The sequence below is a fragment of the Alligator sinensis genome, unplaced genomic scaffold (genome assembly GCF_000455745.1).
Source record: "Alligator sinensis unplaced genomic scaffold, ASM45574v1 scaffold388_2, whole genome shotgun sequence".
Lineage (NCBI taxonomy): Eukaryota > Metazoa > Chordata > Crocodylia > Alligatoridae > Alligator > Alligator sinensis.
Genome location: NW_005842102.1, coordinates 806,222 through 818,298, shown reverse-complemented (window position 1 = coordinate 818,298; position 12,077 = coordinate 806,222). Strand labels below are relative to the sequence as shown.

Genomic DNA, 12,077 nt, shown 5'->3' with positions numbered 1-12,077 from the left:
CAGGGGGTCAGGCTAGATGATCTGTTCAGGTCCCTCCTGACCCTAGCTACTATGAAACTTTCATCCTGAGCAATATTAAAACTAGGCCAGCTGTCTGTGCAGGGGCCAAACTATAACCTTTTCCTGTTAAAACTAGAATTTGACTAGAACCTCTGCAAGCTTTGGTTGATCTCACTGAGATCTAGTAGGTGCCAAACAGTAGCACAGATCTGAACCATTCCGTAAAGCCACACTTTATAAACTTACAGTATGGCAGAGAAGCCTGAGAAGGGAGGCGTCTTCAGCTCCTCTCCTGCCCCAGAAATGACATGGGCAATTGAAGTCTCAGCACTTTCGACTGTGCTAGAGAAGTGCACAGCAGGCTTCCATACTCTGCCTACCTGCAAAATCCAGGCGGACACATCCCTCGTGCTGGCATGCAGACTTTGCAGTATATTCACCATAAAAACGCACTGGCGATACAAAGAAAATTGGAATATTTAAGTGGATGAGGCAAATGTATCCGTAAGTACAACACCAAATCAATTTTGGTGTCAGTAAGAGATCAATGGCCAGGACAGGAAGTGCCTAGGCAAAGTATTGCCTTTATAATAAAACTATGGTCTGGGAGGTGAGAACCAGATTTACAACTATTAGCTGGAGCAGCTTTGCTCCCAAAGAGCTTAGTCTGGGGCTAACCCTACCAATAGCAACACAGACCAACACACTCACCAGGTGCAAAACACATCGATTTTAATTAAAACCACGATGTCAGAGAATGTGGGGAGGTGCAGCGTCCGACACTGGAACAGCCCTGGGGTGGCGATTCAGATGGTGAGGTGCATGCACATTGGAGCCATGGTGCAAAAAGGACAGAACCCAAACAGGCTGGCGGTGGAGATCTCCTGGGAATGGGGAACGGGATCAAGGAACAGGAACAGCCTCTTGCCAGGTTATGGAGGGCAGGTAGGAGGTGGAGTGACAGGATTCACATAAACATACCTGTTTCAAAGCCAAAATCCTTAATGGAATGAGTGCCCCCTTGAGTCCTGCCTAATGGCTCCAGGTCAGCATCTCTGCCTCTTTCCCAAAGCCAGAGGAACGTGCCGTCACTGATATAGGAGTGCTACCAATCCCTAGTGCAGGGCAGGGAACACCTCCCCATATCCTTTTGGTGCTCTTCTGTGCATTCTTACTGAACTTTTCAGTTCAAACAGTGTGTTACAGATATGCAGGACAAGATTGTCTTCAACCGAGTCAGGAGCCCAATTCCCATTAAATCCCCATGTCAGCTCTGAACATCTCAGGCAATGGGTCTCACCCGGTCGGTCTTTCAGGCTGGCATTAATAGACCCATTTTACAGAACAGTAAAATTGTCCAAGCTCATGCAACAAGGCAGTTGGAGGACCCTCTAAATTGCACCTGAAACACAGAACTTGCAAGTCCTTAAACTCAGGTCTTAAAAAGATAAAAATAAAATCTTCCACTAATTCACTTCCATGGAGATTTGGAAAGTAGAGTCTACACCTGGATCCAGGAAGAGTCAGGCACAGAGCAGAGCTCAGCTGGGGGCTTCCCACATTTTGTTTAAAATGCAGGCTTATAAAACACAATTTAGAAAGAACACCGACAGATTCTTCTCAGCTGCAGCTGTCCGGCACTGCCCACCAGCTCAGGCCCAGAGCAGTGGAGCCAAGAGGACAGTGGCAGCAGCTCTGGAGGGCTTTGCCACTTTAGCTCCAGAACCACCTGCATCTTCACGTACATCTCCTTCTCAGACTTCCTCCTTCAGCAGCAGGGCACAAGCCCTGGGGAAGGAAGAGGCCAACCTGAGGGGACCGGGTCAGAAAAAACTGAAAAACCCAGTTTCAGGAACAGATTCAACTTCTTTCCAACAACTAAATAGCAACAAAGGGGCTGAAAGGAGAAAATCAAGCAGGCTAGGCATGGGTGGCAGCAATGGGAGAGACTCAGCTTTGCAGTATCTTGAATGTCGAAAACCATCCCTTGCTTAGGCAGCCACCACATCCTAGCACCCTCTTACACTCCAAACCGCTGTTTAACGATAAGGCAGGAGTAAGCTGCCCCTCTCAGGCTAGAGGCTCATACAGAATCTTTGACAGACACAAGGAAATGACTGAGATTTTCCCCCCAAACCCACCCCCGTTGCTTTACTGCTTTTCCATTTCTGGTTCTGCTCGTTACCAAAAGACGTGTATAGAATCCAGTTAACTTAGACATGACAAAGCCACTGGTCGATCTGGGAGCATGGAGCCACTGTAGGGAATCAAGCGAGCGATGCAGGACTGCTGACAACCTGCCCTTCGTGGGAAACACCCAGTGCGCCCAATGCTTTAAATAAGGTTTGAGTAAATATTCTTAGAGCATATCCCAGTGGAGTGGCAGCTCTTCCAGGGAATGACTGAAGGGAAGGCTTAGTTTGAAGGATGTGATAGATTGCCCAGGGATATTTACACATATTTTGTTTCCAGCAGTTAAATAAATATATTTAAAGCCAACATGCCCTACACTGCGCAACGCCTCCACTACCACGTGTGGGGATGTGCAATTTAATGGGAAGATCCCTTTATTATGGACCTGCTGCTACAATTTATAATCAAGCAATAGCAATCGCAAGGACATTCAGGCCACCCCTGCGGTAGTGGCTGCTAAACATCAGAGGACAGGGTGAGTGCAGTGAAGTGGGCTGTGCCCAGCCCATGCTGATCCCAAAGCATGATGAAAGAGCGGGCACATGCCGTGCCTGTGTGCTACAGAAGGGAAGGAAGAAGTCTGCTCAGGAATCACTAAAACGATGTCTTGCACAGCCACTCCCATGGAACCCAGACCCCCGAGTGGTTAAAAACTTCCCCCGGGGCACCTCTCTGCTTCCAAAGCTAGCTCAAATATTCCCAAGCCCTGAGCTGATAGAGGTGGGACACCCAGCTGTAAGTAGGAGAGGAATACTAGATGGTGAAGACTCAAGGAAATTTGCTGAGGGAGTAGGGAGAGGAAGCCAGCTTTACCCAAGAGAGGGGAGAGATGGCACTCTGTTTTCTAGCCACCCACAGGCATTACCTAATACTTCCTCTGCCTCTTTAAGAAAGCCCCTTCCACGCAAAGGCAGCAGCACAGAGATGAGGGGACCCGAACATGCGTGCATGCTCACACCCCACAACGGCATTGGTTTCCCCAAACAAAACATCAACAGGAAACTTCAGTGAACTTCAAAGGGGAAACTGCAGTTAGCACCGCCCCACCACACATACGCGCACATGAACAGACACACACACACATGGGCCTTCCTCCCCCTCCCCATCCTCTTCCTCCAGCAAGTAAAAGCAGAGCTCTTCTTGTAAAAAAAGCAGAAGCGGTATCCCCTACCCGAGCCCCACCTGCCTGCCCAGGGCAATACACAGCAGCCCTATGATCAAAGGAAAGTGTAAGGCTGGACACCCTGCGGGCTAGAAGCACAACACTGGCTTTGTCACTTCCCAGAGTCACCGTGGCAAGTACTTGCAGGAGCAGCTGCTCTTGGTCGTTTCTTCCATGCAAGGCCAATAAGTGCTTTGGAACTGTCCATTCGCAAACAAGGATTTGCAGGAATGAATGGGCTGTTTTACTGGAGCGGTGAGGAGGAGGGCGGAGGGAAGAGGAAGAGCACCACGCTGGGTCTCTGCTACATTGGCTCTCCTGTGGCCTCCTTAAGATGTGACAGGCTGGATAGGAAGCAGGCTGCCAAACTTAAAGTGCTGGATCACAGGGAACTTTTCCAGGCACTGCGGGAGGAGAGAAGGAGAGGTGTGAATTCAGTGTGTTGCGAGCAGGTGGCCACACCCACCACAAGCGAAGGAAACCAGGGACATTTCTGCTCCCACAAACCACCAGCATCACCCGGTTTCCAAGAGGAGTCTGGGGCTTAGGTGCTCAAGCAGGCAACAAGCACAGACCAGCTCAGCACAGCCCGGGGAAAGAGGAGGAACAGTTTCCTTAAGTCTCTCCCTGTTCCTGGGAGGGCCCATCTGACTGCTCTTCCCTCGGCTTGCTGCAGTCACTGCAGGCTTCATTTTCAGAAGCGCTGAGCAGCCGGAGCCCCATTCTCTCCAGTTGGAGTTTCAGAGTCCAGGCCCCAATCCAGGAAGGGCCATAGCACTCACTTGCTTTCTCTCTTTCAATATTTTTAAGCTCACCCTGGCCAACCAAGGATCTAGACTCATAGAGGGATATATGAAGATGCCAAAACCCATGTGGGGAAGACCCCACGAGTGACATTTTGTAGCACAAAGTTCCCCAGGTCAATGATGCAGGTGTTATGTATGAGCGGGTGCCCTTCTGTTCCACTGGAGGTATCCGACAGCCCTTCTCCGAACAATCCAATATTTCATGTAGCTGTCACGCTCCCCAGGCTTCTCCCCTGTCTATATTAGCTTTCCCAGTCTTTTTGCTCTGTTCTCTCACAGAAGTCTCGCCAGATCCCTAATCATTTAAGTACTCTTTTTCTGGATACCTTAGATATGATTTAAGTCAGCCTGGGCATCATTTGAAACTACATTTTTAATTGTACCCCTTTTCCAGTCAGTGCTGATGTGACTCAGGCCATCTGTCAGTACAATAACCTAGGCAGCAAGAGGCTGCTCCTTCCCAGAGTCAGCTGGACAGGAGCTGCCTCCCAGGGAATGGGCACAGGTAGTGCACAAAGGCTGCACTCATCATCTGTTATTGTCCGAGGAAGAGAAAGGAAGAGGGATGGAGAAGAGAAGGGCTCCCAAGAAGTCAGCACAAAGTCTGTGTCTGTGGTACAGGTTTGCGATGTCCAAGCCAGGAGGGCAACTCTTAAGACAAACAGCCTGTGCCCCCCACAAAGGATCTTTCCAGAGAGCAGGCTGTGGGCAGACCAAGCCCAAGAAAAATAAGAGGGAGGGTGCAGGTGAGTGAGAAAGGAGCACACTGAAGGGAAGAGGACATGTAAAACAAGAAGTCATAAGGTAGGGGTCCAGGCAGGCACTAACCATGACAGCTTCCCACCCTTTGGCACTGATCAGACAGTTTCTTGTTTAAGAGAAGCAAGCTCAGGAGTGAAAGAGATGGTCACAGCTATGATGGGAATGTGATCCACTTCCCACAACTGAACAGAACAGGATTAAAACCAGTGAGGCTTAACCCAAAACAGAATACCTGGCAGGCAGTCAGAGTACACAAGCTTTGGTGCACTATGAAAAGGTATTCATTAATCAACAGTTCTCCATGAGCCTGGCCAAGCATCTGGAATACCCTAGCCAGGCCCATCTCTGGGCTACTGTAGCTCTCTCCTAGCACCTGGTCTATCCCAAAGAAAGGCATCTCAAATTGATCCTTCATACAGCGCAGAGATGCACAAGGGATTCACGTGTCTGTGTGCAGATACCTCTGCAGCCCATGGCGGCAACAGCTGAAGGAGTGGATGTACTCTGCACCAACACAGACAGCAGGTCTTAAGGGCCTTCACTTCTCCTGGGGCACAAGGGACTGATGCCAAGCAAAGTGGGCCCCTTCATTTACAGTTTCAGTTAGACTCCCCACAAAAAAGCACTGGATAAATCAGTAAGATTTTTCAGTATAAACAGGGGCATTCACTTCAATGCATCCTGCCCAGGCTTCAAGAAAGCTCTCATTCATGGCACAGTGGGACACCTGGGCCATCACAGCCCAATACCTTCATCTTAACCATCTCATTTCTCCAGCCAGGAACTAACAAGAGTGCTCCCCCCTTCCCAGTCTCCTGTGTGCAGGAAGCTCAAAGTGATTTGGAATAAGCAAGCATGGGATTCATGGAAAAAATAAATCAATGTCACTGCACTAGTGGGTCCTCTGGCTACCTGAGGGAGAGGAGCTTGTTCCTGTCCTCTCAGCTGGAGTCTTGCCTGGATCTGGGTTGTGTGCAACTAGACCAGGAGTGGGCAATTATTTCAGGCGGAGGGCCACTTACTGAGTTTTGGCAAGCCATTGAGGGCTGCATGACAGGCAGCCAGGGGCAGATAAATAAATTTTTTCTACATTTTGTAGGTGCCCCATGGGCCAGATAGAAAGGCCTGATGGGCCACATTTTGCCCACCCCTGAACTAGACAGTAGTAGGGGAGGTATTTAACAATTTTTTAAAAGACACATTGGCTTTTTTTAAATTAAAAACACAAAGCCAAGTCTCACCAACCCCTTCATGTAGATCATGGCTCTATGTTCAATTAATTTTAAAGGAAAGAACTACATAAAGATCTGGGTATGGGGTTGATGCTCAAGTGCACTGGAAGGGCAGCCCTATCTAGACACTAGGCAGAAGTGCCTTTCACCCAACAGTTGAGTTCAATGCCTTGAGGCCAGACTGAACCTTAATCCTAATCTCTCTTCAACTAACACTCCACGCACCCCAATGGTGAGACCCTTAGCTCAAGATGATGTGGCTGGACTGCGGCTGTTCACGTGCTCTCCACTCCAGTGCATCCTACAGTGCCTAGGGTTGGAAGTTACCCAAAAATATCCTGCTCCCAAACAAGGTGCTTACTCCAGAGCTTAGCTGCAGAACTCCCAGAATGCCCCAGTGCCACCCTGACCATAAGGCAAGCTACAGGAATGCTCCAGAACGTGACCCCAGCATGGCTACAAGGATGCACTGAACCATAACGATAGAGTCAGCTGCTCCATGCAGCCACTGTCCCCAAGATAGGTGCGTGGCTCAGAGAGAAAGCCATCTTGGGCCCAGCCTGTGCTTGGAGAAGAATTCTGGTGTTCTGCACCACAAATACTGCAGCAAAACAGGAAAAAGAAAACTGCAGGGGAATTTGAGCCCTGACCCTTTCTAAAAGCCCCATCTCAAATGGCTCACTTCTCCCTGCTGCAGCCTGCCTGCCTGCCCGCCCCCTGGCCCAGGGCTGAGACCCTTCCTAAGTCATTTCCTTTAAGCACAGTTGATTATGAATTTGAGAGCAGTGAGGCCAGTGTGAGTGTACCCAGGAAGTCACCAGACACCGTAAAAGCACCCCTTACATAGGCAAGTGCCCCTCATCTCCCACAGGCTAACCTGAAGCACCCATAGCTGATGTGCATTTAGACACTAATTCTTTGGGGAATGGAAACGGCATGTTAAGGACAGCCCACAATCCCCCCATGCGGAGCACAGAGAGAGCTTACAGCGAGGCAAGCAGCTGCCATTGCACTGTCGTCATAGAGAAGCAGTGGGATCTGAGAGGAGGCTAGGCCCATGGAATTCCAGTGGGGGCCAGGGGTCAGGCTGTTTCCAGCACAATTTAACTTCTTGAGAGCAAGCTGCAGCCAGAACAAGTCTGCAGAGTCCTGAGACCGGAGTGAGGTGCAGAAGGTCTGAGTATCTGCTGGGGAAATAGTAATCACACAGACAGCCTCAGGGCTCCTGAGGGAGGCACCAGAAAGGAACAGGCCCTGTTCAACCAGGTTTTGGCGACAAGGTTTCCCATGTTCCTTCTAGCACCAGTAGACGTGTTGCTGATGGCCTTAGCTGATTTGGGTCTTTAATGAAGAAACCACTAGAGCAAAGAATGTTATTTAGTCCACAAGATGATCCCCATGGGTCGATGCAAAGGCAAGGTGAGATGTGGAGCTCTACCAGAGATGGGGATGCCTTTTCCAATCACACTAGTAGAAGGGGATGGGGGCAAGAGTTCAGCAGAGAGCTCTCTTATCCTCCAGCAGCAGAATTTCTACTGGGCCACAGGGAAACCCAGAACATGGGGCCCCCTTTGCCCTGCCTGTACATCAGGCTCTGCCAATACACAAATAGACCCTCTCAGAGTGGATCATCTCACTCTGCTGCTTCCCTCCAACTCTCAGGCTTAAGCCTAGTGTAGGGATTAACTATGAAGTTGGTTTCAAGTGCAGCCTGGGCAGATAGGATCGAGTTAGACCAGTCATACTAGACAGCATTCTCTGTCTGACTGCAGCCTGGAGGGGACAGTCATGAGACTCAGAAGCAGACAAGAGAGCACATTGAGGCTTGTGCCTTAAACAGACTCCATTTGGTCAGCTCCACCTTCCTTCAATGGGAATAATAAATTAAAAAAAAAAAAAAAAAGTCTTCTTTCCCCCCACGCACCCATTTTAATATACCAGGCAGAAGAGGCCGTTTTCAATCCTGTGCTCATCCACAGATTTCACTACACAAATCCTGGGATCTCTGTATCCAGAGAACATTTCCTGACCACAAGGGAATGAATACTACTTAGTTTACATTTGTTGCATTCAGGGGTGTCAACAAGGGGGGCAAAGCTGAGGCATAAGCAACTGTTCACCTTCTAAATGATTCAGGCCTCAGACTTTTACTTTTGCCCATTGTGGTACTGCTGTTTTGGGACATCAAATAGTTTTTAAGCAGATGGACATCCACCTTCTTCAAGACACCCACTAGCAGTTCACCTTCCTGAGGCCTCCACTGCCTGAGAGGATGAAGGGGCAGCATTTGGCATCTGCAGGACACCAAGTGCCTCTCCCAGGTACAGCTGACATACTCAAAAAGCTGTTAAATAATTGGAACGTTGTTGGCTTGATGCCTCCATAGTGAAGTTCTAGTTTAATCTAATCTAATCAGCAGCAAGCGGTTATAAGGGTTGGTGGTGGGGGGGAAAGAAGTGGGGAGCGAAAAATCAATAACCTTGCTTAGATCTCAGCCAGTCCGAGAGAAAAAGAACAAGAATATGAACACAAATCCGTCACATCCTCACTCCTCCAAGGCTCCGTCAACAGTAGCTGCCTGCTGGGGGAATGAATGGAGCATCAAGCCAGCAGTTGGGAGTTCTGTTTACCCAAGTATCTTCTGCTAATGTTGGCAGCATGTAAAAGAGGAAGCAAGGGATGGCCAATGCCACACTGTGGGGAAAAGGAAAACAAACTGGCTTCTATAGCCAGAAGCTAACGAAGCAAATTTTCAAGGGTGATTTTGCACGCCCAACTTAAGATACCTCCAAGGGACTTGACTTTCAAAGGACAGATGCTCTATACTTTCTAAAAGCCAGGCCCTTCCAAGGTATCTGGCCCTGAAGTGGGAACCCATTGAGCACTTCAAAAAAAAAAAAGTCACTGGCTACTTTTTGAAAGCCTTGGCCAAAATGTGCATAGCCATCTGTATTAGAGCCAAAAGCAAGGCCCAATCACCAGAGGCATCTACCGTGCTCCTATCTACTCTCATAAGCTGTGGGCACTGACTGCATCAGCATCTGGATAGGAGACTTCCCAAAGTAGCTTGTAGGAACTGGTGCTGCCAATTCAGTTAAAGGAGAGGGCTGTTGAATGCCTGGGCTAAGGACCCCAAGTATAGCAGTAGGAGAGTGCTGTGCTGTAGGAACACACTTTAGTAGAAGCTCAAGCTTCTTGCCCTCCTCAAAAGATGAATGCTGTCAAAACAAATCCTACAGCAGTTTCATTGCTCACTTCCTGGCCGAAACCACTGCGTCATGCTACTAAGCTCAGTTCAGAGCTTAGTTCTGCCTTTTTGCCTACATGTGGCTTCATCTCTCTAGGTATGACAAGGGTACCCAACAGCATGGCATCCAGGTGGGGAAGGTCCTATATTACCAATGGTGATGTTTTGATCACAGTCTCCACAGGCAATCATGGACTAGGATACCTTTTTCCACTTAAAAGGAGCAGAAAGCAGCAACATTTTGCATGCACAAAAGTGCTTCACAAACTCTAACAGCCTCTGCAGCCAGGAGAGAAATGCCAAGACACTGGAGCAGGGAGAGGACCCACTGGAGCCCATAGTTGTCTGTTGTTAAACCCCAAATTGGATGCAGGCTCCCAGAGCCCTGCACTCAGACCGCTGGCTGGGGGACCTCATGCAATTGGCAGCTAGCTTCTCATCAACAGAAATCAGAGGGCAGGAGAGGCAGAGAGGTACAGTGGTTTGCCACCAGCAGTCTGCTCTCTCATTTGTTGTTAAGGTAGAGACCCTTGTTCTGCTTTAACAGCACCCAGAGGCCAGATGCATTGCTGGCCTAACTCCACCAACTCCTGTGGATTACTCCCACAGAGAATTTGCCCCACACAACAGAAGCACTTCGGGAACATTATAGTCCTTGCTGCAGCTCTGTTTTAGACCTGGTAGGTGGCACAAAGCCACTGAACAGAGTCCCAGAGAAGAAGGGGAACGGTGGGGACATTATCCCACTGCCTGGTGCTCCCAGCGAGGAAAGCTGAGCTGCAGCCGGAAGGAGCCAGCCCAGTCCCTCGCAGTGACGCCTCCCAGATTAGAGAGGTATGTGGGCTGGAACCTAAACACAGGATGTGAAGTTCAGAGGAAGGCAAGGGGGAGGGGAGCAGGGAAGGGAGAGAGTGGAGGAAGACAGACAGTTAACCCTTTCAGACTCATACCAGGGTAGCTGTTAATTGAGCTCTGCCCTCTCTCCGAGCACTATGGGCACAGCCTGTCTTAAGAGAGGAGTGTGGGGCAGTAAGCTAACTCCTTCAGTCCCCAAGTGGGAAATACTAGTGCCTCCAATGCCAGGCAGCTGCAGTGTACAGAGGCACCGTGCGGGCTGAGCACTGCTCCCTACCCCATGAGCTCTATCAACTACATGTTTTTCTCTATTTGCCATGGAGTGAGATCCAGCCCTGAGCCTGGCCAAGGTGCTTCCCTAGCTGGAGGAAAGTCCCTCTGACCCACAGCTCCCCCACTCCTTCCACCCTACCCCAAGAAGCTAAGTAAGGACAGAAGTTCCTAACCGGTTTCCTCAAGTTTGGGATTAGCTTGAGCAGAAAGAGATGTAAGCACAGGGTGGAAAGGGAGGTGAGTTCCAGCCAGAACTGCTGCTTGGCTCCCCAGGCCGAGACCCCCCATGACAGTCTCTTGGACTGACTGCCACAGGGCTTTGGGGAAGGGTGGCTAGAGAGGGTCTGTGGCTTTGCCTGCACCCTAAAATTGCACCAATTTAGCTAGATTAATGCAATTGTGGCAAGATGAGGGTAAAATATCGATGGACAGTGCTCAAACTGGGTCTATGCAATTTCAGCATATGGACCAGCCGTCCATTCCTGAGCTATTGCTTGGATGAACACAAGAGAAAGACAGAAAAATGAAGGAAAGCAAAGAAGACTGCTCTCCCCCACAGAAAGAGGTGCTAAAGAGACTGCTGGGAGAGCTCAAGCCTTGCAGGGCTCCTGGTATGTTGGAAAAGGAGATGGCACATGTGCTAGGCTGTGAGCGTGGGAGGAGCTAATGGATACTTGAGAACTAGTCACTCCCTTCCCAAGATGCTTGGAGCAGGATTGGACAAGGATGGGACTGGAAGTGACAGTATTTGAGTCCTAAGCCTCTTGCAGCAAGGGGGCAGCATTTGACCACTAAGGATGGAGGAACTTCCAGTGTCCGATGCCTAGCCTAGGTGAGGTGATGCATCAGAACTAATCTGAAAGGTACCCAGTGACTTGGAAGGGAGATGCCCAGTGAGGTGGGACACAGACTCATTTTTCTCTCCCTCTTCACTCACCTCGGCCTTGTACATGCGGATGAGCCCCTGGTTGACTTTGGACCAGGAAGGTACAGCACTGATGTTCCACAGCTGGTTGGAGTGCTCAGCAAAAGGGCCGGTCTTCATCTGAAAGGCAGAGGAAGAGAGCTAAGGAAGTGCAGCCAACAGGAAAGTTTATGCATCAGCCCTGACTCAGTCACACTCACCTCAAGCAAAAACTCTCACCAGGCACTGTTACCCATGCCCCAGCCATCTCCAGGTGCTGTCCCCTTTTCCCATCCATGCCTCCCTCCTTTAACCCCAACATCACATAGGGAGGGGGCACTTCAGCCCCTTGCACCCTTAAGATACTGGCCTTTCCCTGCCTCACATTTCCTTTTAAGCTTTCCTCCTTTGCTTTTTTTTAAATAATCCTTAAAGAAAACAAAAGCCCAAACCCCATTCCCCAAAGAGCTGGGCTCCACTCTGCCCCCATCCTACCCAAGGCTCGAGCCCTCCCCATGAACACTGCTGGGCTTTCCAAGAAAATGACTCATTCTCCTTTCAAAACAACAAGCAGCAGCAGCAACTGCCACCACTGCCAGCCGTGAATATAGAGGGCAGCGCGAGCTGGCAGCAACCCTAGCAC

At 49.7% G+C, this 12,077-nt stretch overlaps 1 protein-coding gene across 3 annotated transcripts in view; it reads right to left on the bottom strand.

Annotated features, from left to right (window-relative positions):
- PTPA (protein phosphatase 2 phosphatase activator) overlaps positions 1–12,077 on the bottom strand; it is a 46,329-nt gene that overhangs the window by 12,712 nt on the left and 21,540 nt on the right. Inside the window, exons 9-10 of one of the 3 annotated variants that reach the window (XM_025205029.1) lie at positions 11,468–11,575; positions 97–452 (exon numbers count right to left, since the gene is read on the bottom strand). In XM_025205029.1, the coding sequence (XP_025060814.1) occupies positions 243–452; positions 11,468–11,575 (318 nt within the window). In that variant the 3' untranslated portion in view covers positions 97–242. Of the gene's footprint in view, positions 1–96; positions 453–2,544; positions 3,760–11,467; positions 11,576–12,077 lie in introns of those variants that run through there. The other 2 variants (XM_006024353.3, XM_025205030.1) reach the window with 2 other exon arrangements.